The sequence below is a fragment of the Procambarus clarkii genome, chromosome 21, assembly GCF_040958095.1.
Source record: "Procambarus clarkii isolate CNS0578487 chromosome 21, FALCON_Pclarkii_2.0, whole genome shotgun sequence".
Lineage (NCBI taxonomy): Eukaryota > Metazoa > Arthropoda > Malacostraca > Decapoda > Cambaridae > Procambarus > Procambarus clarkii.
This window is the reverse complement of record NC_091170.1, coordinates 21,367,694-21,395,256: the sequence shown is the minus strand read 5'-3', so window position 1 is coordinate 21,395,256 and position 27,563 is coordinate 21,367,694. Positions and strand designations below refer to the sequence as shown.

Genomic DNA, 27,563 nt, shown 5'->3' with positions numbered 1-27,563 from the left:
ATTTTTAGCCATTCTTCTCCTCCTCCTCTTGCTAAAAAATTATCCCGGTCGATGGAGTAGTGGCTGTTTTCATAGTGGTAGTCTGTCTGTTTTATTCGCCTCGTACCTCTTATATGAAAAGCTGGACATTCAGCATTGAAGCACTCTTTCCTGTCCAAAGAGTTCTTGCAAATTTCTGGGTGAAAAAATTTCTGGGTGAAAGAATTCACAGCTTTTGGTACATTTACCTGTATTGAGGAGGTTTCTGCACTTTCTAGGGTGATCGTATGTACATGTTCCATTTATTCTTCCCGATTCCCCATGCTTACAGGTAGCCCATTTGTAATACCAACAAATTTTGGGGCCATGTTTTGTTTGTTTCCCTTTGCCAGGGACCGCACTCTGCTGCGGCGTCCCCGACACTGTGCCTTGCTCTGGTGCCTGTGACACCGCGCTCTGCTCCGGTGCCTGTGACACCCCGCTCCGCTCCGGGGCCTGTGACACCGCGCTCTGCTCCGGGGTCTGTGACACCGCGCTCTGCTCCGGTGCCTGTGACACCGCGCTCCGCTCTGGGGCCTGTGACACCGCGCTCCGCTCCGGGGCCTGTGACACCGCGCTCTGCTCTGGGGCCTGTGACACCGCGCTCTGCTCGGGGGTCCCCGACTCCGCGCTCTGCTCAGGCGTCGCCGACTCCGCGCCCCGCTCAGGCGTCGCCGACTCCGCGCCCCGCTCAGGCATCCCCGACTCCGCGCCCTGCTCAGGCATCCCCGACTCCGTGCCCTGCTCAGGCGCCGCTGCCACCGAGCTCTGTGCCACATCTGGTTGTACCTTGGTGTCATGTACAGTTTGTTTGAAGACATTAGAAATTGCTATGCAGGCATTAATTAGTAATTCTCTGTTTTCAGCGGGAGTTTTATCCAGGATTTCCATCAATTTCAAAAAAGTTACATCATCCTTTTTGCAGAGCCAGTACACAGAGTGATCACTGGGACCAGTTCTCCTTGAATTGTTAGTCATGTTGGCACATTTTTTGTGTATGGCTGCTGAACAGAGTTGGCATTGAAAGCTCTGTTGGTAATCTACCTTCATGTTGCATTCTATGCACGTTTTTATCAAAGCCATTTTTGGACACTTCTGTTCAGTGGTGATGGTCTTACAAGGTCTTACAAGGTGGGGTGTTGACCGTTGGGGGTTGACCGTGGGTATTGACCGTGGGTGTTTACCAACTTGAGACAGGCCTGGAGGAGGCTGTATGGACGGCCAGTGTTGCTACCACGTGTCGCACTCTTAATTTGTTTTGTTCACTTGTTAGATTACATTACTTGCATTTTCCCGCTAGTTATCTTACAGCGGAGGCGTCTAGTTTCTGTGTCTGGGCACTAGTTACCTGAGTACGTTACACTATTTGAAAAAATACACACACAGAGGGTACTGGGGTGGGCCTACCTCCAAATGGCCCTTGTTTACATACACACGATGGAATTATTTTGTGTATAATTTGTTCACTTGATATTAAAATATGTTATCTTAATTTTTGTTATAATAGAGACAGGTTTTGCATAGAGAGCTTAGCACTATGGGCACTGATTACTTGATGTTTCAATAGCGAGAGATGTGATTTATTGACGACTTGCCAACTATCGCCTAACGCCTCCTGGCACCACGAGGGCAGGCCTTGACTACACACGAATTCCACTTATTTTTCCTTGAACACAAACGGTCGGATGGTAATCACTATGATATATTGGTTAATATGTTGAGACACACTTTAAAAGTTATCTGACTGTGTTTAGTTCCTGTATCACTGAAATGTCCCTAGATATATATTTTTTCCGCGGAGCTCGCACCGCGTGGCCCTTCCCCTCTCACACCCAGAACACACTCCTCGCCTTGCCTAACTCTTCGCCTTTCCAGTGAATGCAACTTAAGCTTTGTTAGTCTTTCTTCATATGAAAGATTTCTAATTTGGGGAATTAACTTAGTCATCCTACGTTGGACACGTTCAAGTGAATTTATATCCATTCTATAATACGGCGACCAAAACTGAACTGCATAATCTAAATGGGGCCTAACCAGAGCAAGATATAGCTTATGAACCACACCAGGTGTCTTGTTAATAACGCTTCGATTAATAAATCCCTGTGTCCTATTCGCCTTATTACGAACATTCATGCATTGATCCTTTTGTTTTAAATTCTTACTAATCATAACTCCCAGATCCCTTTCGCAATCCGACTTCGCAATCTCAACACCATCTAGCTCATATCTTGTAACTCTATCATCATTACCTAGCCTCAGAACTTTACATTTATCAGCATTAAACTGCATTTGCCAATCCTTTGACCATTTCAAAACCCTATCTAGATCAACTTGAAGTGATAGTGAGTCCTCCTCCGGATTAATTTCCCTACCGATTTTCGTATCATCGGCAAATTTGCAAATGTTGCTACTCAAACCTGAATCTAAATCATTTATATATATTATAAACAACAGAGGTCCCAGGACAGAGCCCTGAGGTACTCCACTAACAACATTATCCCACTCTGACTTAACCCCATTTATATTAACTCTGTTTCCTTTGGAATAGATATGCCCTAATCCAACTTAATATAGCACCCCCAATACCATCAGCTTCTATTTTTTTAGTCTTTCATGTGGCACTGTATCAAAAGCTTTGCTTTGTCAAGGTACACAACATCACAATCCTTACCACTATCAACTGCCTCAACTATGCTGGAATAAAAAGTTAGCAAATTTGTTAAACATGAACGGCCATTTGTAAAACCATGTTGCGACTCATTTATTAATTTATGTTTTTCAAGATGGAGACGAATTGTATTTGCAATTATTGATTCAAGTAACTTTCCCACAATAGATGTTAGGCTAATTGGCCGATAGTTTGACGCAAGTGATCTATCTCCTTTCTTAAAAATTGGTACCACATTAGCTACCTTCCATGCCTCTGGCATTCTGCCTGACTCTATTGATTTATTAAATATGGTAGACAGTGGCTCGGAAAGCTCCTCTTTGCATTCTTTAAGCACCCTGGCAAACACTTCATCCGGCCCTGGGGATTTGTTTGGTTTTAGTTTTTCTAATTGTTTAATTATATCCTCCTTGGTAACTGCTAAACTAGTCAACCTGTTCTCATCCCCACCCACATAGACTTGTTCGGCTGAAGGCATATTGTTAAGTTCTTCTTTAGTAAATACAGATATAAAATATTTGTTAAAAATACTACAGGTACTTATCTCCTTGTCATTATCCGTTATTTGACCTGTCTCAGATTTTAATGGTCCTATCCTTTCCCTAGTCTTAGTTCGATATATCTGAAAAAAACCTTTAGGATTTGACTTTGCTTGCTCTGCTATGCCAACTTCATAGTTTCTTTTTGCTTTCCTAATCTGTTTTTTAACATTTCTAACCAGTTGTATGAATTCCTGTTCTAAACTGACTTCCCCATTCTTAATCCTTTTGTACCAAGCTCTCTTTTTACCTATAAGGTTCTTTAAATTATTTGTTTTGGGTCATTAGTATTCGATCTATCAATTTGTATGGTATACTATGTTCCTGTGCTTTGTTTAGAATATTCTTAAATAAGTTATATATTAAATCCACATCAAAATCCCCTTTTACATCACCTATCGTTGGGTTCATGTCTCGCTCCAAGACCAGCCCACACCCCATACCCAAGACTTTCCAATCTATTTGACCCAAAAAATTTCTTAGGCTATTAAAATCAGCTTTTCGAAAATCTGGCACTTTAACAGAATTTTCTCCTACAGGTCTATTCCATTCTATGCTAAATCTGATTACTTTGTGATCATTGTTCCCTAGCTCACTCCCTATTTCGATGTCATTAATTTGTGTTTCCTTGTTAGTTAACACTAAATCTAAAATATTATTTTCCCGCGTTGGTTCCTTAATGTGTTGTGTAAGAAAGCAATCGTCAATTAATTCTAGAAAATCTTCTGCTTCACTATTCCCTGTTTTGTTCACCCAGTTTATTCCACTAAAATTAAAGTCACCCATGACATAAATACTGTTAGATCTAGATGCTCTAGATATTTCATCCCATAGATGCTTTGCTTCCATTCTGTCTAAATTAGGTGGCCTATATATGACTCCTATTATAATATTATTTGCTTTTTTGTTTAATTCTATCCAAATAGTTTCTGTGTGTGGCTCAGTTTTGATTCCCTCTTTGAGACTACATTTCAAATTGTCCCTAACATATATGGCTACTCCCCCTCCTCGTCTAATATATCTATCTGTGTGAAATAGTTTAAATCCATTTATTTGATATTCAGCTAATAGTTCTCTATTTTCTACATTCATCCACGCTTCGGTAAGTGCAATAATATCTATTTTTTCTGTGCAGACAAGAGCATTTAATTCGTTAATTTTATTTCTTAGACTTCTGCTGTTAGTGTAATATACCCTAAGTGAATTGTTATTTTGAGGCCCTTTTCTTTCCCTGATCATTTTGCCAATTCTTTTCTCTCACGAACACATACTTTTATTACCTCCTTCCTCCAAATCAATTCCCATACCACTATCTACTAACAGTTTAAACCCAAACAAACACCTCTAACCACTGGTTCCAACGAGTTTGCAACAGCAACAACCCGAGCCCTCGATAGATGCACCCTATCACGAGCATACATTTCATTTCTTCCATAGAAGTGTTCCCAGTTGTCTATGAAAGATATTGCATTTGATTTGCAATATCTTTCCAGCCGGCAATTGACACCAAGTGCCCTCGACATCCATTCATTTCCCACTCCCTTTCTTGGAAGAATGCCACATATGATCGGGATTCCTCCCTTGCTCCTAACTAATTCAATGGCTGTCCTGAATCTCTGTATTAGTTCCTCACTCCTAACTCGCCCAACATCATTACCCCCTGCACTAATACAAATAATGGGTTTGTTCCCATTTCCCGTCATAATATCATTCATGTTTCCAACAATATCACCAATTCCAGCTCCCGGATAGCAAACCCTTAATCTGTTCCCCCTATCTCTGGCACAAAACGTTCTGTCTAAATACCTCACTTGGGAATCTCCCACAACCAAAATTCGCTTCGGTACCTCCTTAACTTTCTGAGCAGCCTGAGGGGCCTGCGCTCCGCCGCTCCTCACTGTTTTCCGTTCCGAGTGAACTGCAGGCTCACCACGGCACTCGTCCTCCAACACGGCAAATGAATTTGCTGTCCTTAGGGCGTCTGTAGGTGGCCTTGTCAAGGTTTTCTTAAGACCCCTGTCCTTCACGACTATCCACGATGAGGTCCCGTCAACACTGGTCTCCTCCTTCGTTTCCTCCCGAAGTCTCAGCCGTCGTACCTCCTCCCGCAGGGAATCCATCTCTGGTCTCAGAGCTCCAACCAGACTCACCAAATCCTTCACTAATCCTTCCATTATTGCAATAATAATGTTACAACAATCGGAGCTCCAGCTAACACAACCTCTCACTGTGACTGCACCTGACTGACTGCTCTATCTGACCATCTTCGCTACCCTACTCTAAGTACCTGCCATAAAGTTTGCACAAAGTAACATATATAATACTACAAATATACAGTATACATATAATATTATAAATATATACATATAATAGTATTAAGAGTAAAATTACTGAAATCAACAAGTGATCCATACTGTGAAGCACAAATACAATACAATAACTGTATTGGAACCTCGATTAACGAGTGGCTCTATTTACAAGTATTTCCAGTAACGAGCGAGCCACGCGCAGCAAATTTGTCTCTATTGACGAGCTTCACCTCTATTAAGGAGCAAAACCACATAGGTGCTTCCTAGTGTCTCGCGGGTTCTCGCAAATTCTTGGACACCTCCGACGCCAGTGTTGTTGTTGTATCGTGCACGACAAGCATCCCTCTGCATTTATTTGTGCTTTTCTTTGTTTTTTTGTGGTTTTGTTACTACAATTTGTAACGCACGATGTCGCCAAAGAAGCTGCTTGCTAAAGATAGTGTTGTCAAGATGAAGAAACACACAATTACTGTGGATTTGAAGAAGGAAATTATAGCAAAGCATGAGCGTGGTGTCTGTGTGACTGATCTCACAAGGGAGTATGGCAGGTCGTCATCAACAATTTGCACCATTAGTAAGGGGATGAAGGAGGTAAGGGAGGATGTTGCCTCTTCCAGTGAGATAAGGGAAGTGTTGGGAATGTTTGAAAAGGTGACCGCATTCTTGGAAAAGCTGCCCTGATAAAGCAGTAACAACCCGGTGTGTGAACATGTTTAATGACAATTTGCTGTCTTGTTTTAGGAACATCCTAAAACAAAGACAAAAGCAATTGTCAATAGATACGTTCTTTGCAAAAGTAGAGAAAAGAAGAGCCAGTGATAGTGAACCACAACCCGGTCCCAGTGGGGTGAAATTCCCAAGAAGAGAGAGCCCGCCAGACTCAGAGGTGGATTCTCCTTCCACACCATAACCCCTCTTCTCCTTCCCACCTCCCCATCGTCTCCCTCAAGCCAGCAACGACTCTTCATAAGGTAAAGTAAACATGAAAGCAGTACAACAAAACATTTATAATTACATGTGCAGTATTATATTTACATTATACAATGTCATACATGTATGGATGTTTTTGGGAGTGGAACGGATTAAATTTATTTCCTTTATTGTAAATAGGGAAATTTGTTTCTTAAGACGAGTTTAACAGATAATGAGCTCGGTGCCAGAACGGATTAAACTCATTAACACTTTCGCGCTTTAGATTAGAGATAACTCGTCACCGTTTTTTCTTACGATTCCGCATAACAGCCTACTTTTCTAGTCCATCAAAAAAATATTGCTATAAATTCCATTTTTTAACCGAAATGGATGGGGATACTCTCAGATTTTTCTCCATGAAATTCCCGTTCTCCCTCACCGGGAGGGAGAACGACAACCAACAACAACAAGTATACCACATGTTCTCGACATAGATGCCAGCGCAGTTCCTCCTGCTGACGCGGCAGTTTCAACACCCGGCCCATCTGGTGCGAGGCGTCCTCTGTTCACCTCAACACCTCAAGCCCACTCATCAACCACAAATTCTGAAATGGACATTGAGGACATAGAACCACTTGATGTTTCTGATTTCATAGAAGATTCTACTACAAGTTTGGTGGTTCCTGTAGAAGACAATATTCCTCCAGTGCATCCAAGAAATAGAAGAATTATAGATTCAGAACAACGTCTCAACTACAAGTCTCAACTACAAGTTGATATTATATCACATAAACTTCTATGAGTAAAAAAAAAAAACCACAAAGTATGTTTGGGGGTGTGGCGGGTGTGGCTCTGAGTGTGGCGGGCGTGTGGCAGTGGGTTCCCTTTAGCCGTTGATATATCCAACATGTGGGAAATATTTGTATGTGTTATGTATATGTCTGTGTAGGGAATTTTACTGCAATTACTGTCATACAAATTATAAAATGTTTCAACAAGTATAAACATGACAAACATCAAACGAACGAAAACAATGCGTTCGTTTCTGCCGCGAACGCATACTGAGCGGCGTGGTTCTATATTTGGTGCTTCTCTTACACATGCTTTGTACAAATGTTATACATTTCATCTTATAGAAAATTTTATTGCGAACACATTGGTATAAAAAAGAAATACGTACATAGAAAAGTAGGGTCAGGAAACGTATAAACTTTCCAAGCATGATTTCCCCCCTGTGTTTTCGCCAGTGCGCTCGCGGCTAACTGCTCTCCACTTCACACACTCTTGCGGGTGGGCAATTACCTATATTAAACATTCATATGCATATGTCCGTGTAGAGAATTTTATTGCGATTCCAATGATACCAAAATTAGCGATGTAGGACAACTGTAGGCTTCGCAACCATTAAGAGAGTGGAAACATTTTGTTGCTGTTTGGCGCTCTCGGCGAGTGATCTGCATAGTTTTTTATTTGGTGTTGATACTCCTTATGCTTGGGGCAGCATTTTATAGGTATGCTCTTATAGACAATTTCATTGCGAACACAGTGATACCAAATTTAAATACGTGCGCCTTCAATTATTGTCAGCACAGTCAAAAGAGTGTACACTTTTTCAGTCTTACCGCGTAGGCGCGCCGCGCGAAGTGCCGAAAGCATCTGTGGTATTGATTTTTTTTGAGCGCCGAGAGCGCGAAAGTGTTAATAGAGGTTCCACTGTATCCGACAATGGAGATGTGTGGCGAGTGTTCCGAAGTATTGGGGAGACGTACTGTAGGCATGAAGTGTTGCATCTGTAACATAAGATTTCACCTGAGCTAAAATAGTAAGGCATCACATTGTCACTGAAAAGATTAAGGCAACGGCCTACTACAGCTTTCTCTGGGTGAGTCTTTTCAGCAATTGTTTGAGTCTCTTCCCACATCTGACACACCACCTTAATTACTGCAGAAGGGACATTCGCTACTGCCTCATCCTCCTCCACTGTAGAATCATCCGCTGCGTTGTCTTGCTGTTCCTGTTGAAGGGCTTGGAGTTCTTCGGTGGTCAGTTCTTCGTTGTGTTCTTCCACCAACTCCTCCACATCATCACCATCCAATTCCAAGCCCATTTGCTGGCCTAGAGTAACAATTTCCTCAACAATAGGTGCATCATTTACAGGCTCAAACCCCTCGAAGTCTAGTTCTCTCACACATTCAGGCCACAATTTTCTCCAGCCAGAGATCAGGGTTCTTTGAGTCACTTCTTGCCAGGCTTTGTCAACGAGATTTAAAGCACTACAAATGTTAAAATGGTGTTTCCAGAACTCTTTGAGGGTGAGGTTTGTGGCTTCAGTCACTTCAAAACATTTCCGGAAAAGTGCCCTTTCATAAAGTTTCTTAAAATTCGCTATGATTTTCTGGTCCATAGGCAGAATTAGAGGAGTGGTGTTAGGAGGAAGGAATTTAACTGTGAGGAATTTATTGTATCTGGGCAACAAATCATCTTCCAAGCCTGGAGGATGAGCAGGAGCATTGTCGAGGAGAAGCACGGCTTTGAGTGGCAAATGTTTCTCCTGCAGATATTTTTCTATGGCAGGGCACAGCACTTCATTCACCCACTCCGAAAAAATAAGCGTAGTCACACATGCTTTTTTATTAGCCTTCCACATCACACAAATGGGTTTTCTGCACTTTATACTGTTTGAAAACCCTTGAATTTTCAGAATGATACACTAGCAAGGGTTTAATTTTCAAATCGCCACTCGCATTTGAACACAGCACAAGCGTAAACCTATCTTTCATAGGCTTGTGTCCAGGCAAGGATTTTTCCTCCTTGGTAATGTATGTCCTCTTAGGCATTCTTTTCCAAAACAGTCCTGTTTCATCACAATTAAACACTTGTTGCGGTAGGTATTCCTCAGCCTCCGCACACTCTTTAAATTCCTCAATAAATCGTCCAGCGGCTGGTTTGTCTGAGCTGGCCCCATGCCTTGTAACACAATGGATACCACTTCTCCTTCTAAATTTTTCAAACCAGCCCCTGCTTACCTTGAGGTGCTTCCGGGGCTTAGCGTCTCCGCGGCCCGGTCGTCGACCAGGCTTGCCTTAACCCTTAACATGCTCGGGGTTTAATATCCTGTCATCCCCACAGGCGCATGTCATTTTGAAAAAAAATATATATTTTTTCTTCCTAACCTGTTAATTTGTGTTCACTGATCACGGGAAAAATAATAAAAAAATCGTAAGTGGCATATATTGCCCAATATAGGGCAGGGAAAGTCTGGCAAATTATAGGCGCTGACTCAGTATGCATCCCAGGCGGTCTGTTGCTCGCCAGCTCTTGCTCTTTGCTTTTTGTGGCCGTAGTTGCCACAAAGAGATAATTACCTAATTATTTCAATGTCTCTGATTGATTTTTCATAGTTTTTTGCTGTAATATTATTCAATAGTGTGTAGTTTGATAAATTTATATAATAAAATGAGTGAATCATCGCTGTACTCAAAAATATGGTGTGCATATTGTTGATTCAATTATGTTCATCAATCAGTGAACAAATACTTTGTCGGTTATTACACTATAAGCACAGGTTATATATAAGTATCTGCATGTTTTGTTCACTATAACGAACCACTAAGTAGCTATTGTGAGTCAAAAAGTAATGAGGAGTGACCGCCGTGTACCAGCCAGCCACTCCCGCCCTCCCTCCAGTCATCTGACTCACCCACATTCTCCTCCCACAATACTGTTTTTTCTATAATTCACTATATACAGATGTTATATATAAGTATCTACATGTTTTGTTCACCATAACTGTACATCTAAGCTTGTATGGTGAGTAAAGGTACAAAGACGTGGGACCTCACACAGTCAGCTGATGGCTGCCGCCCTCAAGGCCAGACACACTAATATTTCTTCTCCAACAATACTGTGTGGTGTTATTATGCTATATATCTTATATACAGACGTTATATATAAGTATTTACATGTTTTGTTCACCATAACTGTACATCTAAGCTTGTATGGTGAGTAAAGGCACAAAGACGTAGGACCTCACACAGTCAGCTGATGGCTGCCGCCCTCAAGGCCAGACGCACTAATATTTCTCCTCCAACAATACTGTGTGGTGTTATTACGCTATATACACACATTATATATAAATATCTACCTGTTTTATTCACCATACTTGTACAAATAAACTGGTATGGTGCCCAAAGACCATCGTTGTAACCAGTAAACAACACCGTCGTCTGAACGGTGATGTCGTGCAGACGACGCCACCGCCCTCACCAAAATTGCGGCTCCAAACCTTCTCTTGCTGTTTATACCCTCTATACACACATTATATATAAGTATCCACATTTGTGTTCACCATAGCGAACCACTAAGCTGGTATGCTGAGTGCAGTCAATAAAAGGTGGCCACACAGTCAGAAGACATCGCCACCACCCTCCCTCCCACAGCATTACTCCTCCCTCCATGGCGCACAGCACTAAATATCACCACAATCCTGCTATTATCAGAACCCTGGTCAGTTTTAACACAGTCAGGGGTCTTCTGTAATAACATCATCGCTACATAATAGCATGAACAAGTATATTTTGGCATTTTTAGGCGATGCTGTGGTCACAAGCTGAACAGCAGTGCTGTTAGCTCATGCTGCGTGCGTCAGGCTTGGTTGCTCACTCAATACTGAGGCCAATAACACCCGGGAGTTTGGCCCACGATTTTTTTTTTTAAATGGTGTCTGTTTACAGGAGCACTGATGAAGGTGTGGTGAACCCCGTGTATCCGCGGGCCGTTTAAATCTTGCGTAGTACTCCAACACATCATATGACGTGATGCGCAGTTGACTGGAACAATGTCCAACACGTCATATGACGTGATGCGCACTTTAAGGGTTAAACTTTCGTATCTGCATCACTCGTTGCAGGGGTATTCTTTAGAAGGTCTTCGTGCAATACCCTGGCGTTCTCACAAATGATGGCCTCCGAAACACTATCACCCCTTAACTCCTTGTCATGTATCCAAATTAATAACAACTTTTCCACTTGAAGTGTTTCAAGTATACTTGAAATACTTCTTCAAGTATTTGTGGTCTTTGTTTCGTTATTGTTCTTACTCCTTTTGCCACTTTAGCACCCATAATCTCATTTTTCTTCTTAAGTATAGTGCATATTGTTGATGTGGCTTTGTTGTACTGCCTACAAAGTTCAACAACACGTGTACCATTCTCATGCTTCCGAATGATCTCTTGTTTCTCCTCTATTATCATCCTCACATGGGCTTTCTGGCTTTGATCCTTACCACTGGCTTTCTTGGGACCCATGGTGAGATATATAATAACAAATTGTATAGTCAAATGACCAAAAATCCAACAAAACACTGAAAATCCGGGTGAAGAATTGATGTGGGATAGTCACTGGGCACGAGACAATGGTAAACTGAGGGGCGGAGGGGCGACGATCGCCGAACCACCACGCTCTAGGTCGCTCTGAACGCGTATCAACAAACTCGCGTCCCAAGGTAACCCTCGCCTTCCGAGACATATTTTCCGAGGAAATCCTGCTCGTATTCCGAAAAACTCGCATACAGGGACACTCGTGTTCCAAGGTACCACTGTAATGCTGTTGTGCTGTGGTTAGCGCTGTGAACATCGTGAACAGCATTGAATCACTGATATTTGAACATTGTACTCAGTCATTATCACACTCAGGCTCTTCTATAATACTATCATGGCTAAATAATATAGGTTATATATATATTTTGACATTATTAGGCGATGCTGTGGTCACACCCTGAACAGCAGAACTGTGCGCCCATGCTGCGAGCGCCAACCTTAGTTGCTCACTCACTACTGAGGCTCTCACACCCGGCAATGTGGACCATGATTTTTTTAAAGATGGCGTCTGTTTACAAGAGCCCTGAGGAAGCTGATGTGAACCCCATGTAGCCGCGGGAGTTTTGAATGGAACGTGAAAAATAAAAACACCTGGAGGCGCGTTGGGCACCCGAAGCCTGGGCCTGCAGACGCGTTGCGCAGTTAAAGGGTTAACGTCTAAACAGATTAAATGTTTAGATGTAAGTCTCTTCCTAACCACTTAGACCTTGACATAGCACTCAGGAAAGTGCGAGAAATTTGGTGTAATTTCTTTACATAAATTTCACAAATACCCATGTGTCAGTTTTATCCTATGTTATTATGTCTCTGAGAAGATATTACCATTACTTATTATTATTATTATTATTATTATTGTTATATGTCTAATTGTGTTGTTTTTGTGTCCAGGATGATGATGAGAACCTCGAGCTGCTGTTGTGGGTCCAGGAGCCTGAGTCCTGTGCTTATCATTTCCCTGCTGGTCACCTCCATCAATGGTCAGTCCAATTCAGTAAATAATTGATGACTGGGTGCAAATGTTGTTTTCTTGCAATCTTATTACTGGATAGCCAGTATTGGGTCATCAGTACTGGGTGCCCATTATTGATGACCAGGAACTGGCCACTACTTTGTCATCAGTACTGGGTGGCCATTACTAGATCATCAGTACTGGGTGCCCACTACTGGGTGGCTAGGACTTGGTCATCAGTACTTGGTGGCCAGTAATGGGTCATCAGTACTGGGTGCTATCACTTTGTGGGTCGTAATAATATTATTATGTTGTTGTGGGTCAATAGATTGTCTCTTCTGGACAATCCACCAAATCAGAACCTCTGTAGAGTGCTTACACTTTAATCAGGAGATCACCCTGCATGCTTCTTGCTTTTGGAGAGGGGCTCAGCATCACATGTTTAGGGGATGCGGCTCCAACACTAGCCTTGTTGTCATGTGCACACACCCAATTAAGCTGCTGTGACTTCTCGCTCTCTCCTTGGTTGGTATGATCTCCTCAATCCCCTTTCCTGAATTATTATTCTGTACTACCCTGTCCACAGCCATGGTGTTTTCTCTCTCCCTCTCTCTTTTCTGCTTTCTGGGAAGCCTCACTAGGACAAGGGCAAACACCTGTTCATAACAAACATTTAATAACAACACATAACATGTATATTAAAGCACTCACATACAATATACAAGTATATAAACTTCGACACCTTATGATATTATAACCTGGTTGCAAACCAATACCAGCAGGACTCTTATCAGTTACTTATACCAAGTGGCAGCCCAACTCCTGGCTTGCCACTTATGCTACCAACCTCACCAAGTGTGTTAAACCTTGTAAAACAATTATGGCACTATCAACCTCACCTAGAGGGTTAAACCTTGTAAAACAAATATGGCATTTTCAGCCCTAGAACATATATTTACATATATCTCTGCAGGTAATCCAGCCTACAGTTGTAATTCAATAAACTTCAGTATAAATATTCCTTGGCATAGAAATCATAATCAGTCACCCTACCTTTCATTGCGTCTTACATGCTACTGGCACTCTACCAACTCCCTACAAGTAGTCAATTAGAACTTCCCACATCTGGGAGTTCACAACCCTGACTTCTTCAGGTTCTTCCAGGTTTATCTACCAGGATCCTCTGCAGCTCTTCCAGGCTGCTGAACCATGAAGTTTCCCCGAACCACAATGATGCTCCACCACTGGTATTACAGAAACATGTGAAACTTCACTTCACTGCTCCACTTCTCACAGCTTGAGATCCTGCTCCTCACTGTATGACTGCTCCTCCACAGAGCTCAGTATCTTCCACAACCTTGGAGTCTCATCCACTACTCCTCTGCTGGCTCGAAGTTTACAGCAATTCCTTCCCCAGACAAACCTGCAACCCATTGACATGCCAATAAAAATGTTCCTCTGCAAACATATAATGAAAATAAACTACACAATAAATGTCTCCACTCGACACTCCTCTGACTCCTGCCTGCTGTGAGGACTCCCTCACGCCTGGGCGGGTCCATTCTTCACTTCCCGGGGTGGCCCACCCGCCCCAGGCTGCCAGCTGTCGTTCACCTGCAAGCTATCAGCAGGAGAGGATGTGCTGCTCCTCCCCTCAGCTGGTTCTCCCATCTTCACTCTCTTATTTAGGCTTTCTGCCTTAACACAATATGCCTAATATCTCAATAAACCTTCCTATGGTCGCTGGGCACACGACCAACTGCAGATAATCACTGTAAACTGTTTAAAATGCTTACCACAGAAATTTTTTCCTGCGAGGGCGCTTACTCGTTGAGTGGCCGACACCCAGGAGCCCTAGGCTGCCCACAAAACTGCTCCACAATCTTTCTGCAGTTTACAACTTGAGCTCAGATGTCCACAAACTTATTTCTCAAGCGAGACGTCTATCCACTTCCTTCTTGAAGGTATATATCACTCTGGTTTTTCTTCACCAGGGGCTTCAAACGGAGCATGCTCTCCCTCATGATCTCTGCAGCTCAAGTGAGCTCAAGCTCCTCTGAGGCAAGCCTCACACCTCCAGCAAACTTTCCACATCTCTGACCATTCCACATCTCCTGACCATTCATTTATTTATATTCTTATTCACTGCCCATACTCTTAAACTATTTATCAAATTTTACCCTTCAATTGTGCATCGCATCATATGATGCTTTGACCGACTTGCAGTAAATTGCGCATCGCATCATGTGATGCTTTGGAGTACTACGCAAGATTTAAACGGACCGCGGATACACGGGGTTCACCACACCTTCATGAGGGCTCTTGTAAACAGACGCCATTTAAAAAAAAAATCGTGGGCCAAACTCCCGGGTGTTAGGGGCCTCAGTATTGAGTGAGCAACCAAGCCTGATGCACACAGCATGAACTCACAGCACTGCTGTTCAGCTTGTGACCACAGCATCGCCTAAAAATGCCATAATATTCTTGTTCTATTATGTAGCGATGATATTATTACAGAAGACCCCTGACTGATAAAACTGTCCAGGGTTCTGATAATAGCAGGATTGTGGTGATATTTAGTGCTGTGCGCCATGGAGGGAGGAGTAATGCTGTGGGAGGGGAGGGTAGTGGCGTTATCTTCTGTGTATGGCCACCTTTTATTGACTTCACTCACCATACCAGCTTAGTGGTTCGCTATGGTGAACACAAATGTAGATACTTATATATAACGTGTATAAATAACGTGTGTATAGAGGGTATAAACAGCGAGAGGAGTAGGTTGGGAGCCGCCATTTTGGTGAGGGAGGAGCGTCGTCTGCAGGACTTAACATGTTGTTTACTGATGACCACGATGGTCTTTGGGCACCATACCAGTTTACTTGTACAAGTATGGTGAATAAAACAGGTAGATATTTATATATAATGTGTGTATATAGCGTAATAGCACCACAAACAGTATTGTTGTAGGAGAAATATTAGTGCGTCTGGCCTTGAGGGCGGCAGCCAACAGCTGACTGTGTGAGGTCCTACGTCTTTGTGCCTTTACTCACCATACAAGCTTAGATGTACAGTTATGGTGAACAAAACATGCAAATACTTATATATAACCTGTGTATATAGTGTAATAACCGACAAAGTTATCTGTTTGATGAACATAATTGAATCAACAATATGCACACCATATTTTTGAGTACTGCGATTATTCACTCATTTTATTATATAAATATATTACACTACACAGTATTGAATAATATTACAGCAAGAAAGCTACGAAAAATCAATCAGAGACATTGAAATAATTAGGTAATTATATCTTTGTGGCAACTCTGGCCTGACAGCTGGCGATCAACAAACCGCCTGGGATGCATGCTGAGTCAGCGCCTATTTTTTGCCAGAATTCCCCGCCCTATAGCGGGTAATATATGCCACTTACGATTTTTTTATTATTTTTCCCCGTGATCAGTGAACACAAATTAACAGGTTAGGAAGAAAAAATAATTTTTTTTTTTTTTTGGTATGCACCTGTGGGTGTCAAATGGTATATAGCTATGCGCCATTTAAGTGTTAAAGCTGACTATAACAACAGAGGTACAGACGTACCTGCCTAAACGTACTGATGGTTATGCCACCTGGTAGACTTTAGGTCCTGTATCTGTTACAAACCCTGAGATGTTGATTGTCATCTGGGCTACAGGCCTTAATTGTAGTTCATCTGCCATCCTTTTAGTGACATATGTTCTCTGGGACCTTTGGTCAAACAACCCTCGGGTATGGACCTTGGCCCACTTATTCTGGATGGTAATTTGTGCAGTAGGCAAAGTCGCATTACTTTTGGACTCAGCCGCTTGGACACTGATTTTCTCTCGCACCTTGCAAAACTGTACTGTGGTGGGAATGCTATCTTCCACCTTGGGTCTTGAATACATTAATTTTGTATGTTTGCACAGTGCTGTATGGTGCTTACCTCTTCTACACCTGTTGCAGGTGTTGAATTGGGTATCACAATAGTCTATGTTATGTGACTTGAGACACCTTGAACATCTCCCTAATTCCTGGAGTCGCTTAATACGAGTGTCTCTGCTCTGTCTGGATAATTAGCACAACGGTATGTTGAATGTTTCTTTTTGCAGAACATACATGTCCCCCAGCCTACTGCACGTTTAGAAGTTACCGGTTTGGGTGAACTAGTAACAGTAGGCTTGGAGGATTCTGCTGCATTACCAGATTTTCCTCAACTAGATGTGAGAGTTGATGCTTATTTGGGGTAGTTGTTTTACCCTTTAATTGACTATTATTTTCTATTTCTGAAGGCTCGCAAGAGGCTTTAACTTCCTCATTTGCACGTCGTTTGTTTATGATGGAATGCAAACCTTTGGTGATGGCCTGTACTGTCAGGATGGTGCTATGTTGATGTGTGTATAATTCATCTCGTATGTCGCTGGACAATTTTCGTTGAAGGACTACTTTGGTCATCCATTCACTAGTAGTTATATCAACCTTAAGACTGAATGTTCTTAGTATTGACTCAAACTCCATGCTGAAGGATTGTAATGAGTCAGCAGTCTGCCGGAACAACCATGGACATCTTCAAGAGGAAACTAGATTTATTCCTCCAAGGAGTGCCTGACCAACCGGGCTGTGGTGGGTATGTGGGCCTGTGGGCCGCTCCAAGCAACAGCCTAGTGGACCAAACTCACAAGTCAAGCCTGGCCTCGGGCCGGGCTTGGGGAGTAGAACAACTCCCAGAACCCCATCAACCAGGTATGATCAGGTTGAGGTAAGTCCAGCAATTGTAGTACAAGATGTATGACAGTTTTCTCATTGCCAGCATTATCCCTAGGAAGCTGGACTGGGAAATTAGTGCTGTCGCTATCTTCATTTGCATTTTCTACTTCTGGTTCAGCTTCACCTCTAATTTCAGTTTGGAGGCATGTTAACTTAGTAGCCTCAGGTATTGGGTTTTCAGAATCCACAGAGACTGGATAAATTGTCTGAGAACTGCTTAATTTCTGGTGGTATAATATTGGGTGAAGCTTTATCCTCGTTGATTAAAGGATCTAATCTGGCTTGACATTTATTCTCAAAAAGATCCAGATCATCCCTAACATTATCTACTTTATTTGATGTACTTGCTATTTGCTCAGATTCAATAATCCTGTGTAAGTGCTCCAACCTGGCTTGAGTTTCTTCTTCATATTGTGCTAGGTCAGACAGGAATGGTTCCACATCTTCAACTACTATGTCGTCGTCGTGGTGGACTTGATTTTGGTAAGATTTCCTATTTGCTTTCAATATATGCAATTGGGTTTGAATCTGTAATAGTGGTATTTTCAACTGATGATAATTAATTACAGGTTCATATAACAACTTATCATATTGGTCAAGATCTCGTCAGTTGACGTTTACGTGCTACTAAAGCATGCTTTGCTTTCTGTGGATTAGTCATGGTGACTTGTTAATTGGGCACCACTGGCTCATAAATTGTGAGCAAGTACTGATGGTAGCCTAGGGTAAAATTCTGCAATCACTAGGCTATAATCCTACCTCTTCTAGAGGTTAGCACTTAAAATTAATACACATTATATATATATATATATATATATATATATATATATATATATATATATGTATATATATATATATATATATATATATATATATATATATATATATATATATATATATATATATATATATATATATATATATATATATATATATATGTCGTACCTAGTAGCCAGAACTCACTTCTCAGCCTACTATTCAAGGCCCGATTTGCCTAATAAGCCAAGTTTTCCTGAATTAATATATTTACTATAATTTTTTTCTTATGAAATGATAAAGCTACCCTTTTCACTATGTATGAGGTCAATTTTTTTTATTGGAGTTAAAATTAACGTAGATATAGGACCGAACCTAACCAACCCTACCTAACCTAACCTAACCTATCTTTATAGGTTAGGTTAGGTTAGGTAGCCTAAAAAGCTAGGTTAGGTTAGGTTAGGTAGGTTAGGTAGTCGAAAAACAATTAATTCATGAAAACTTGGATTATTAGGCAAATCGGGCCTTGCATAGTAGGCCGAGAAGTGCGTTCTGGCTACTAGGTACGACATATATATATATATATACAGAGCACCACTTGGTTTCCGAACTTTAGTTATCCGAAACTTCCAGTTTCCCGATTGGGGTTGGGGAGTCATGCTACCCGAATAAAGTTCGGGTAGGAAGGGGTCTGCCAAGCGTCACGCCGGTTTGTTGTGGTGGGTGGGAGATGGTCCAGTTTGCCCGCTGTGACTTCACAGATTCACGGCCTATTATTCCTATTATTTTGAATTGCCATAAGGCTGGAATGTTCATTCTGTGCTTTTGTTTTACATATCTGCACAATCAAGAAACATCTGTGCACCATGTTGGCTCCAAATGCACGCATTGCATCAGTGATGGCTGACTGGTGGGTGGATGGACGATGGAGTTTAGGTGGGAGGCAGTATGAATGAGGGGGGGGGGGAGAATCAGTGAGAGAGGGGGGAGAGAGAGATGCTAGGAGGGAGGGGGAGGTAGGGAGAGATGTTAGGAGGTAGGGAGAGATGCTAAGAGGGAGGGGGAGGTAGGGAGAGATGCTAGGAGGTAGGCAGGAAGGGATGGAAGTAGTGAGAATTAGGGAGGGAAAGGCAGGCTGGCAGGCACAGGCAGGCAGGCAGGCAGGCAGGCACAGGCAGGCAGGCACAGGCAGGCAGGCACAGGCAGGCAGGCAGGCAGGCAGGCGCAGCAGGGAGTGAGTGGTAGTCACGCGGTTGAACCGCGTGACCTTGAGAGATGGGATGTAGGGGGGCGGGTGGTTTGTTGGTGGTGGGGGCGAGACCGGCTCATTCCCGAAGATAAGCCTAACACACACTACCCGTTAGCATGATGGCAGGGAGGGAGGCAGGCTGGCTGGAAAGGAAGCAGGCTGGCAGGCTGGGAAGGAGGCAGGCAGGCAGGCAGGCTGGGAAGGAGGCAGGCAGGCAGGCAGGCTTGCAAGCTGGGAAGGAGGCAGGCAGGCTTGCAGGCTGGGAAGGAGGCAGGCAGGCAGGCAGGCTTGCAGGCTGGGAAGGAGGCAGGCAGACAGGCAGGCTTGCAGGCTGGGAAGGAGGCAGGCAGGCAGGCAGGCTTGCAGGCTGGGAAGGAGGCAGGCAGGCAGGCAGGCTTGCAGGCTGGGAAGGAGGCAGGCAGGCTGGGAAGGAGGCAGGCAGGCAGGCAGGCTTGCAGGCTGGGAAGGAGGCAGGCAGGCAGGCAGGCTGGGAAGGAGGCAGGCAGGCAGGCAGGCTTGCAGGCTGGGAAGGAGGCAGGCAGGCAGGCAGGCTTGCAGGCTGGGAAGGAGGCAGGCAGGCAGGCAGGCTTGCAGGCTGGGAAGGAGGCAGGCACAGGCAGGCTTGCAGGCTGGGAAGGAGGCAGGCAGGCAGGCAGGCTTGCAGGCTGGGAAGGAGGCAGGCAGGCAGGCAGGCTGGGAAGGAGGCAGGCAGGCAGGCAGGCTTGCAGGCTGGGAAGGGGGCAGGCAGGCAGGCAGGCTGGGAAGGAGGCAGGCAGGCAGGCAGGCTTGCAGGCTGGGAAGGAGGCAGGCAGGCAGGCAGGCTTGCAGGCTGGGAAGGAGGCAGGCAGGCTTGCAGGCTGGGAAGGAGGCAGGCAGGCTTGCAGGCTGGGAAGGAGGCAGGCAGGCAGGCAGGCAGGCTTGCAGGCTGGGAAGGAGGCAGGCAGGCAGGCAGGCTTGCAGGCTGGGAAGGAGGCAGGCAGGCAGGCAGACTTGCAGGCTGGGAAGGAGGCAGGCAGGCAGGCAGGCTTGCAGGCTGGGAAGGAGGCAGGCAGGCAGGCAGGCTTGCAGGCTGGGAAGGAGGCAGGCAGGCAGGCAGGCTTGCAGGCTGGGAAGGAGGCAGGCAGGCAGGCAGGCAGGCTTGCAGGCTGGGAAGGAGGCAGGCAGGCAGGCAGGCTTGCAGGCTGGGAAGGAGGCAGGCAGGCAGGCAGACTTGCAGGCTGGGAAGGAGGCAGGCAGGCAGGCAGGCTTGCAGGCTGGGAAGGAGGCAGGCAGGCAGGCAGGCTTGCAGGCTGGGAAGGAGGCAGGCAGGCAGGCAGGCTTGCAGGCTGGGAAGGAGGCAGGCAGGCAGGCAGGCTTGCAGGCTGGGAAGGAGGCAGGCAGGCAGGCAGGCTTGCAGGCTGGGAAGGAGGCAGGCAGGCAGGAAGCGATATATGGGTGTTGAAGTGAACCATGAACCACGTGACCTTTGAGTGTGTGTGTGTGTGTATGGGTTTGGGGTGGGGGGAGAGGGGGAGGTGTATCGGTGGTGGGGGAGGGACCGGCTGACTCCGTAAGCCTAACCACACTCCACAGACCTGTGACCCAGATTTGTTTCTTAAATGTACAGTACATCATCGTATATTTTAGGCAGGATGTGCCTGCAGGCTGGCAGGAAACATCCAGAGGATGTTTGCCAGACGTCTTAATAATCAGTTAGGAACAATTAAGGACTTTTATAAAGCGGATCAGGACTTCACTTATTGGTGAGTACAAACAAAACACAGTCGCATTTACGCTATGAACCTGTCGATTTTTTCCCCTAGAGTTTTTTCGTAAATTTTTTCGGAAAAATTTCTTTTTACATTTCTAGTTTATTTTTTCCCCTCTATTTCTCGTATACGAACTTACATGTTAACCGACTGGGTCTCGTCCCCAAGGGGTTCGGAAACCAAGTGGTGCTCTGTATTATTAAATATGACCGAAAAAGTAAGATTAATAATTCTAACACAAATTTTCTCAATCTTTCGTACATTTCTTTTCACTGTTGGTGGTAATTTCAAAAATCAATTCTCCAAAATTCATTTTTATTTCTAGTCTGACGCGACACTTGAGTGCGTTTCGTAAAACTTATCGCATTTTCAAAGACTTTAGTTTAAACATACACAACTGAATAGAACTTACACATCTCCGATTTTTTTATATCTACATTTGAGTGAGGTGGATGGGGTGAGGTGGTATTTAATAAGGTATTAATTTCATCAACACAAGACAGAACACGAAACAATGGGTATTGAATAGATGTGATTGTAGAAAGCCTATTGGTCCATATTTCTTGATGCTTCTATATTGGAGCGGAGTCTTGAGGTGGGTAGAATATAGTTGTGCATTAATTGGCTGTTGATTGCTGGTGTTGACTTCTTGATGTGTAGTGCCTCGCAAACGTCAAACCGCCTGCTATCGCTGTATCTATCGATGATTTCTGTGTTGTTTACTAGGATTTCTCTGGCGATGGTTTGGTTGTGGGAAGAGATTATATGTTCCTTAATGGAGCCCTGTTGCTTATGCATCGTTAAACGCCTAGAAAGAGATGTTGTTGTCTTGCCTATATACTGGGTTTTTTGGAGCTTACAGTCTCCAAGAGGGCATTTGAAGGCATAGACGACGTTGGTCTCTTTTAAAGCGTTCTGTTTTGTGTCTGGAGAGTTTCTCATGAGTAGGCTGGCCGTTTTTCTGGTTTTATAGTAAATCGTCAGTTGTATCCTCTGATTTTTGTCTGTAGGGATAACGTTTCTATTAACAATATCTTTCAGGACCCTTTCCTCCGTTTTATGAGCTGTGGAAAAGAAGTTCCTGTAAAATAGTCTAATAGGGGGTATAGGTGTTGTGTTGGTTGTCTCTTCAGAGGTTGCATGGCGTTTCACTTTCCTTCTTATGATGTCTTCGACGAAACCATTGGAGAAGCCGTTGTTGACTAGGACCTGCCTTACCCTACAGAGTTCTTCGTCGACTTGCTTCCATTCTGAGCTGTGGCTGAGAGCACGGTCGACATATGCGTTAACAACACTCCTCTTGTACCTATCTGGGCAGTCACTTTTGGCATTTAGGCACATTCCTATGTTCGTTTCCTTAGTGTAGACTGCAGTGTGGAAACCTCCGCTCTTTTCCATGACTGTTACATCTAGAAAGGGCAGCTTCCCATCCTTTATATATATATATATATATATATATATATATATTATATATATATATATATATATATATAATCATACACACTAATGATTTGAGTGATAAACCAGTGTCACTGGAAGTACCTTTAGGTTAGCTCCTCAATTATTACCCTAAGATGGTATAGACACTAATTAATCACTCAAAGGTGTAATGATCATAAGTAAATTACTATATGTACACAACTTAACTCGAGCTTGTAACAATTACACCCAAAATAGGGTCTGCACCATACATTAATGGTGCTAGGTTGTTCAATGTAGTACAACTAGACTATGGTAATAAATGGGACTAGGATGAACAATAAATAGTTCAACTAGTCAATGGTAATAGGGGACTAGGTTATCTATAAACACTAGTCAATGTATATCCTACCCTGTTGTGGGTTGGCAATTAGTAAATATTATATTGAGAACACTGGTGCAATATATATTAAATAATTCTCTATTTTGGAGAAATAATATACACAATTATTGATGATAGCCTCTTAATCAGCCTCTATGAAACTTCTAATATTATCTAGAAGTATTAAATATTATTAGTGACCTCACGAAATTAACACAAAATTCGTGGATAATCTCTCGCAAAATTAACACCACAAAATCCGTCAATAATCTTGCGAGGACACAGCCACTAATCTGGCTGGCTTTAAAATAAGCACTGTCATTTCACAGAATAACATCCCACCAAATCGGTGGGTGACCATGAAACCGCTGATGAGACTGAACTGAGCTGAGGGGCTCGTGAGTTCGCTCGAGGCTACGCTGCCAGTTTTTGACTGGCTTTGTATTGTTATTTGTATAAATCACACTAATATCAGTATATTTAATGAATCCACTGGTTAACTGGTTCATCTGGTACAAAGATGACCAAATGATCCGTCATCCGGCTCAAAGATGACTATATAATGTGGGAACCGACCTGTGAGGTTTATATTTAATTTATTTGAATTTATTTAGAATTTATATTACGTTAATTTATATATTTCGATAGCAATTGGTATGATGTTAAGTGGACTGTATTTCTACAATAATCTCACAAATCGATCCTTACACATTAGGGGGGTGTTTATATTAAATTTATATATATGCAGCCAATCAAACTACAGTATTAAACTACATATACAGTATCCACTCAATTTAACGGCCTCTTTTATACTGATCTGCCGGTAATAACGACCGGTTTGGGAGATCGGTATCTGGACCCTCATATACCAGTCTGGCGGTCGATATTACCGAAGGTCGGTATTGAGTTTGTTTTGGCATCGGCGGCCCCTCATGTGGCAACAGGCCACCGACCTCCAAGGCCTTGAGGGAGGGATGGGAGGCAGTGATTGATGGAGGGAGTTGGTCAGGAAGAGAGGGAGGGAGTTGGTCAGGAAGGGAGGGAGTTGGTCAGGAAGGGAGGGAGGGAGTTGGTCAGGAAGGGAGGGAGGGAGTTGGTCAGGAAGGGAGGGAGGGAGTTGGTCAGGAAGGGAGAGAGGGAGTTGGTCAGGAAGGGAGGGAGGGAGTTGGTCAGGAAGGGAGGGAGGGAGTTGGTCAGGAAGGGAGGGAGGGAGTTGGTCAGGAAGGGAGGGAGGGAGTTGGTCAGGAAGGGAGGGAGGGAGTTGGTCAGGAAGGGAGGAAGGGAGTTGGTCAGGAAGGGAGGAAGGGAGTTGGTTAGGGAGGAGAGAGGGCGTTGGCGAGGGAGGGAGGGAGTTGGTCAGGGAGGGAGGGAGGGAGTTGGTCAGGAAGGGAGGGAGGGAGTTGGTCAGGGAGGAAGGGAGTTGGTCAGGAAGGGAGTTGGTCAGGAAGGGAGGGAGGGAGGGAGTTGGCAAGGGAGGGAGTTGGTCAGGGAGGGAGGGAGGGAGTTGGTCAGGGAGGGAGGGAGTTGGTCAGGAAGGGAGGGAGGGAGTTGGTCAGGAAGGGAGGGAGGGAGTTGGTCAGGAAGGGAGGGAGGGAGTTAGTCAGGAAGGGAGGAAGGGAGTTGGTCAGGAAGGGAGGAAGGGAGTTGGTCAGGAAGGGAGGGAGGGAGTTGGTCAGGAAGGGAGGGAGGGAGTTGGTCAGGAAGGGAGTTGGTCAGGAAGGGAGGGAGGGAGTTGGTCAGGAAGGGAGGGAGTTGGTCACGGAAGGAGGAAAAACTATTGTGGTGTGTATGGGACTCGCTTAAGCCTAACAAAGGTGGCGTTGGCGGTGTTGCAAGAATTATATTGTTTTCTTATTGCTGTGGAGAGCTAGTTCCGAATATTAATTAAATAACACTATAATAGATGAACAGTACAGTACAGTATTTGGTTTACTATTTATTCATTTAAATATTTACAATAAAATAAAATGGGATTTAACAGAACTTACGGCGCATCGTACAGCGTGTCAACACCCACGTGTCTATCGACACATGTGGAGGGGAGATGGGAAGGCTGGCGTGAGGTGGGGGAGGGGGGGTTGACCAGGCAGGAGATAACACGTGTCGTCCAGTCTCGCCACTTACCCACCTGTTCACCCACTTCCCTGCCCACCCACCTGTTCACCCACTTTCCTGCCCACCCACCTGTTCACCCACTTCCCTGCCCACCCACCTGTTTACCCACCCACCTGTTTACCCATCTGTTCACCCACTTCCCTGCCCACCCACCTGTTTACCCACCCACCTGTTTACCCCACCTGTTCACCCACTTCCCTGCCCACCCACCTGCCTGCACACCCACTTGCCCACCTGTTCACCCACTTCCCTGCCCACCCACCTGTTCACCCACTTCCCTGCCCACCCACTTCCCTACCCACCCACCTGTTCACCCACTTCCCTGCCCACCCACTTCCCTGCCCACCCACCTGTTTACCCACTTCCCTGCCCACCCACCTGTTTACCCACTTGGCTGCACACCCATTTACCCACCTGTTCACCCACCCACCTATTTACCCACTTCCCTGCCCACCCACCTGCCTGCACGCCCACTTACCCACCTGTCAATCCATCCACCCACCTGTTCACCCACCTACCTGCACACCCACCTGCCTGCTTAACCCACCTGTTCACCCACTTCCCTGCCCACCCACCTGTTTACCCACATGCCTGCATGCCCACTTACCCACCTGTCAATGCACCCACCCACCTATTCACCCACCTGCCTACTTACCCACTCACCCACCTGCCTGCTCGAACCTGTTCACCCACCAAGCCCATCTACCTGCCATCCACTCATCCAAAACCCACCTGCCTGAACCCACCAATCCCTGCCTGCCCACCCACCCACTTGCCTGCCCACCCACTTTCCCTGCCCACCCACTTTCCCTGCCCACCTACCAGCTAGGCAGCTAACCACCCATGCACCAGCCCCACACACTAATTAGTGTGTCAATTCAAATCATGCATGTGGTATAAAAATTGTCGGAAATGGTCCCTTTTGGACTCAGAGGTGAAAAGTACTATTATCCGGAACATGTGATAATCCGGCTGGGGGTCCTTCCCATATAGTCCGGATAGTCGAGTGGAGACAACTACCTGAATGTTACTTGAAAAATTACCGACATCTTAACTTCGGAAATACCAGAACTCCGGAAATAACGACCAGGGTACAGCCCCATATAGGCCGTTAAATTGAGTGGATAAATTGGAGGTGCCTTATCTTATTGTACAGCAGGCTTAGTCCACCAGATATAACTAGGATGTAGACACCAAATTATCCTCGTGTGAGGCTAGCTTCTATCACCCATAGTAACTGATGTACCAAGATTAATTTGCATCCTCTTCTTGTTCCTGTCAAAGGGTGCTAGCTGTAAAGCCGGAATCCTAATATATGACAGCTATATCAGAGAAAACACTGTATATTAGGTAAGATAAGGACCAAGGCTTAATTACTTGGGTTGAGTCGATTGTTTGTGTTCTAACCAGTTCGCCCAATATCTACCTAACATTAACTGGCCAGAAATGATTAGATAAACGGGTTTCGGAAAGACACTTCCCTTGTGGTTGTTGACAGCGTGTTGATGATGGTAGAACACTTTGATCTCCATAACACTTCGTCCAAGAGAAATTATAGGAGCTGAACTCGCTCCAGCGACTCTGGTTTAAACAAACAATGGCTGACCCTCCTCACCACTGACGCCTTGGCTCTCCTTGTCCAATGTCAATAAGTGATAGAAGGGTCACATTTACTTTATTTTGATACTGATAATTAAGTTAACTCAACTGAGATGTTTTTATGATATTAAAAGTCCAAAGGCTGATGTATTTAAGAATAATTCCCATCAGAATAGCTGGTGAATTTATAGTACTATGTGGCAATGATATCCTGTTTTCTATTGATGGAAAATTTCACTACAAGCTACATTTTCTATGGGTTAACTTATGTATACAATGGCAGCAATATTATCTGCATATTGTATGTAATATTATTAAATGATGTCGGGTTTTCAAACACAAGTAATGTAGCCCTTGGGGAATATTAATTCATTTAAACAAATTTCAGCCAATTTCATCTTTGTGTGACAATATCTGTCATTTGTGTGTGTGTGTGTGTACGAGAAGTTTGTAAAACTCACTGGAAATATTACTTATTTCAGGAATGTGTGATCTGCCCAGCCAGTGGAGAGGTGGATGGTTCCAAAGTGGTGTCAGGGACATCATCTCAATCACAAGAACAGAGTTCTCCTCCAAGGGGGTTTGTGTTCACTCCTCTGGGGAAAAGTTCCTTTTTAAAGACAGGTAAGTTTATAATTTTGTCGTTACTTAAGTGTAATTACAGGATGAAAGCTATGCTTGTGGTTTCCCATCTTCCCAGCACCCTTTATCATATAACATTTTGAAACTAGAGACAGT

At 44.1% G+C, this 27,563-nt stretch overlaps 1 protein-coding gene across 3 annotated transcripts in view; it reads left to right on the top strand.

Moving 5' to 3' along the window:
• The window catches only part of LOC123760820 (uncharacterized), a 948,105-nt gene that overhangs the window by 344,933 nt on the left and 575,609 nt on the right, over positions 1 to 27,563 (top strand). For all 3 annotated transcript variants that reach the window (XM_069328212.1, XM_069328211.1, XM_069328210.1), the window contains exons 3-4: positions 12,712 to 12,800; positions 27,308 to 27,449. In XM_069328212.1, the coding sequence (XP_069184313.1) occupies positions 12,713 to 12,800; positions 27,308 to 27,449 (230 nt within the window). In that variant the 5' untranslated portion in view covers position 12,712. The remainder of the gene's footprint in view (positions 1 to 12,711; positions 12,801 to 27,307; positions 27,450 to 27,563) is intronic.